The sequence below is a fragment of the Micropterus dolomieu genome, linkage group LG12, assembly GCF_021292245.1.
Source record: "Micropterus dolomieu isolate WLL.071019.BEF.003 ecotype Adirondacks linkage group LG12, ASM2129224v1, whole genome shotgun sequence".
Lineage (NCBI taxonomy): Eukaryota > Metazoa > Chordata > Actinopteri > Centrarchiformes > Centrarchidae > Micropterus > Micropterus dolomieu.
Window position 1 is genome coordinate 35,958,549 of NC_060161.1, and position 1,420 is coordinate 35,959,968.

Below are 1,420 nucleotides of genomic sequence, written 5' to 3' on the forward strand. Positions count from 1 at the left end.
ACACACATCTCATGAGAATCTCCATCCGTGATGTACCGAGGGCAAGAAAAAAACACACCTTCTGTACATCTGGTTGCCGGACATGCTGGTAGACTTCTTCTTCAGGTAAGACACACTGCTTGTAGGACTGGAGCTTTCTTCAAACAACATACAGAGCGCCTGCTGAATAAAAAAAAGCTAATGATGAGTGTGTACAGGTGTGCTTTATACTCCTCCGGTTATTCCGTCACACCTTACCGTTCTAGCAACAAGCCAATAGCATTGGAGTGATTTCATTCACGTTCAGACCTGCTTCGCCTAGAGGCGTTCCCATAGTGTCGTAACCGACGCAGTCTCTCCTTCCCCTTCTCGGGGAACCAGGGTTACAGACGTTTCTTCAGTTCACATGATAACAGTGTTTTGCTACATCGCCCAGCCCTAAGGTCACATGATCAGAGTTATTGATGTCAGAGCGGCAGACGTCCCTGTTTGGTCTGTTTAGCAGCAGCAGTTCATCCCCAGGTGGATCGACAGGAGCGCAGAGCAACATCCTGCTCTGGGAAAGTTTCAGGTTCGATGAAGTGGTACAGTGTGAGCAGCAGAAAGTCTCTTCTCCGGTAAATGTGACCATGACACATGAAGAGTACTGGAGAGCGCAGTACCGAGACGGCCATCTTGGTTTTCATAAAGTCTGATGTAAGAATATTCAGAGAAGAGGTTCCACGGCCACAGAGAGAACCTTTAACAGTGAGGAAGATCTGTAAAGAACAATAAGAACTTTCTTTGTCAAATATCGTCAAATATTGAAGATGTACGACACGTCACCAGATAATAATGAGATCCCAGCCTGCACCTGGTGGAAACACAAGACAAGAGAGAGCCAGCCGGACCGGCACCGGGCTAACCTGGAGGTTTCCATGGTAACAGATACCAGTGAGAACCAGTGTGTCGTGATGTTGTTCCTCACTGTACGACTCAGCTCACGTATCCAAACTGTATTATTAATATTAGACAACAACTAGTACTAATACTGCAGGCGGTACTACTGCTACTACCTCATAATACCATAAAGTTAAAATAAACTCTGTGTTGCAGCTGAGCCCTACGTCAGGCTGCGCTCCAAGACGCCCTCTGGTGGTAAACATCCCTCCATGTTGGTCTGCAGCGTCTTCAGCTTCTACCCCAAACAGATCAGAGTGGGCTGGCTCAGAGACGGACAGGAAGTCACCTCTGATGTCACTTCCACTGATGAGCTGGCAGACGGGGACTGGTACTACCAGGTCCACTCTCACCTGGAGTACACGCCCAGGTGAGTCCAGGTCCAGGTCCAGGTCCAGGTCTGTCAGTAAGTGTGGCAGAAAGTCTGACGTGCTGGTTTGTGTTGAATCAGGTCTGGAGAGAAGATCTCCTGTGTGGTGGAGCACGCCAGCCTGAAGGAACC

At 48.7% G+C, this 1,420-nt stretch overlaps 2 protein-coding genes across 4 annotated transcripts in view; both read left to right on the forward strand.

The window, feature by feature from the left end:
* LOC123980312 (H-2 class II histocompatibility antigen, A beta chain-like) overlaps positions 1-1,415 on the forward strand; it is a gene marked incomplete at its 3' end in the record, with an annotated part of 2,541 nt that extends 1,126 nt beyond the window's left edge. The window contains exons 3-4 of the mRNA XM_046064641.1: positions 1,075-1,288; positions 1,370-1,415. Of these exons, the coding sequence (XP_045920597.1) occupies positions 1,075-1,288; positions 1,370-1,415 (260 nt within the window). The remainder of the gene's footprint in view (positions 1-1,074; positions 1,289-1,369) is intronic.
* Positions 1-1,420, forward strand: part of LOC123980308 (H-2 class II histocompatibility antigen, E-S beta chain-like) — a 236,945-nt gene that overhangs the window by 233,691 nt on the left and 1,834 nt on the right. The window lies entirely within an intron of this gene.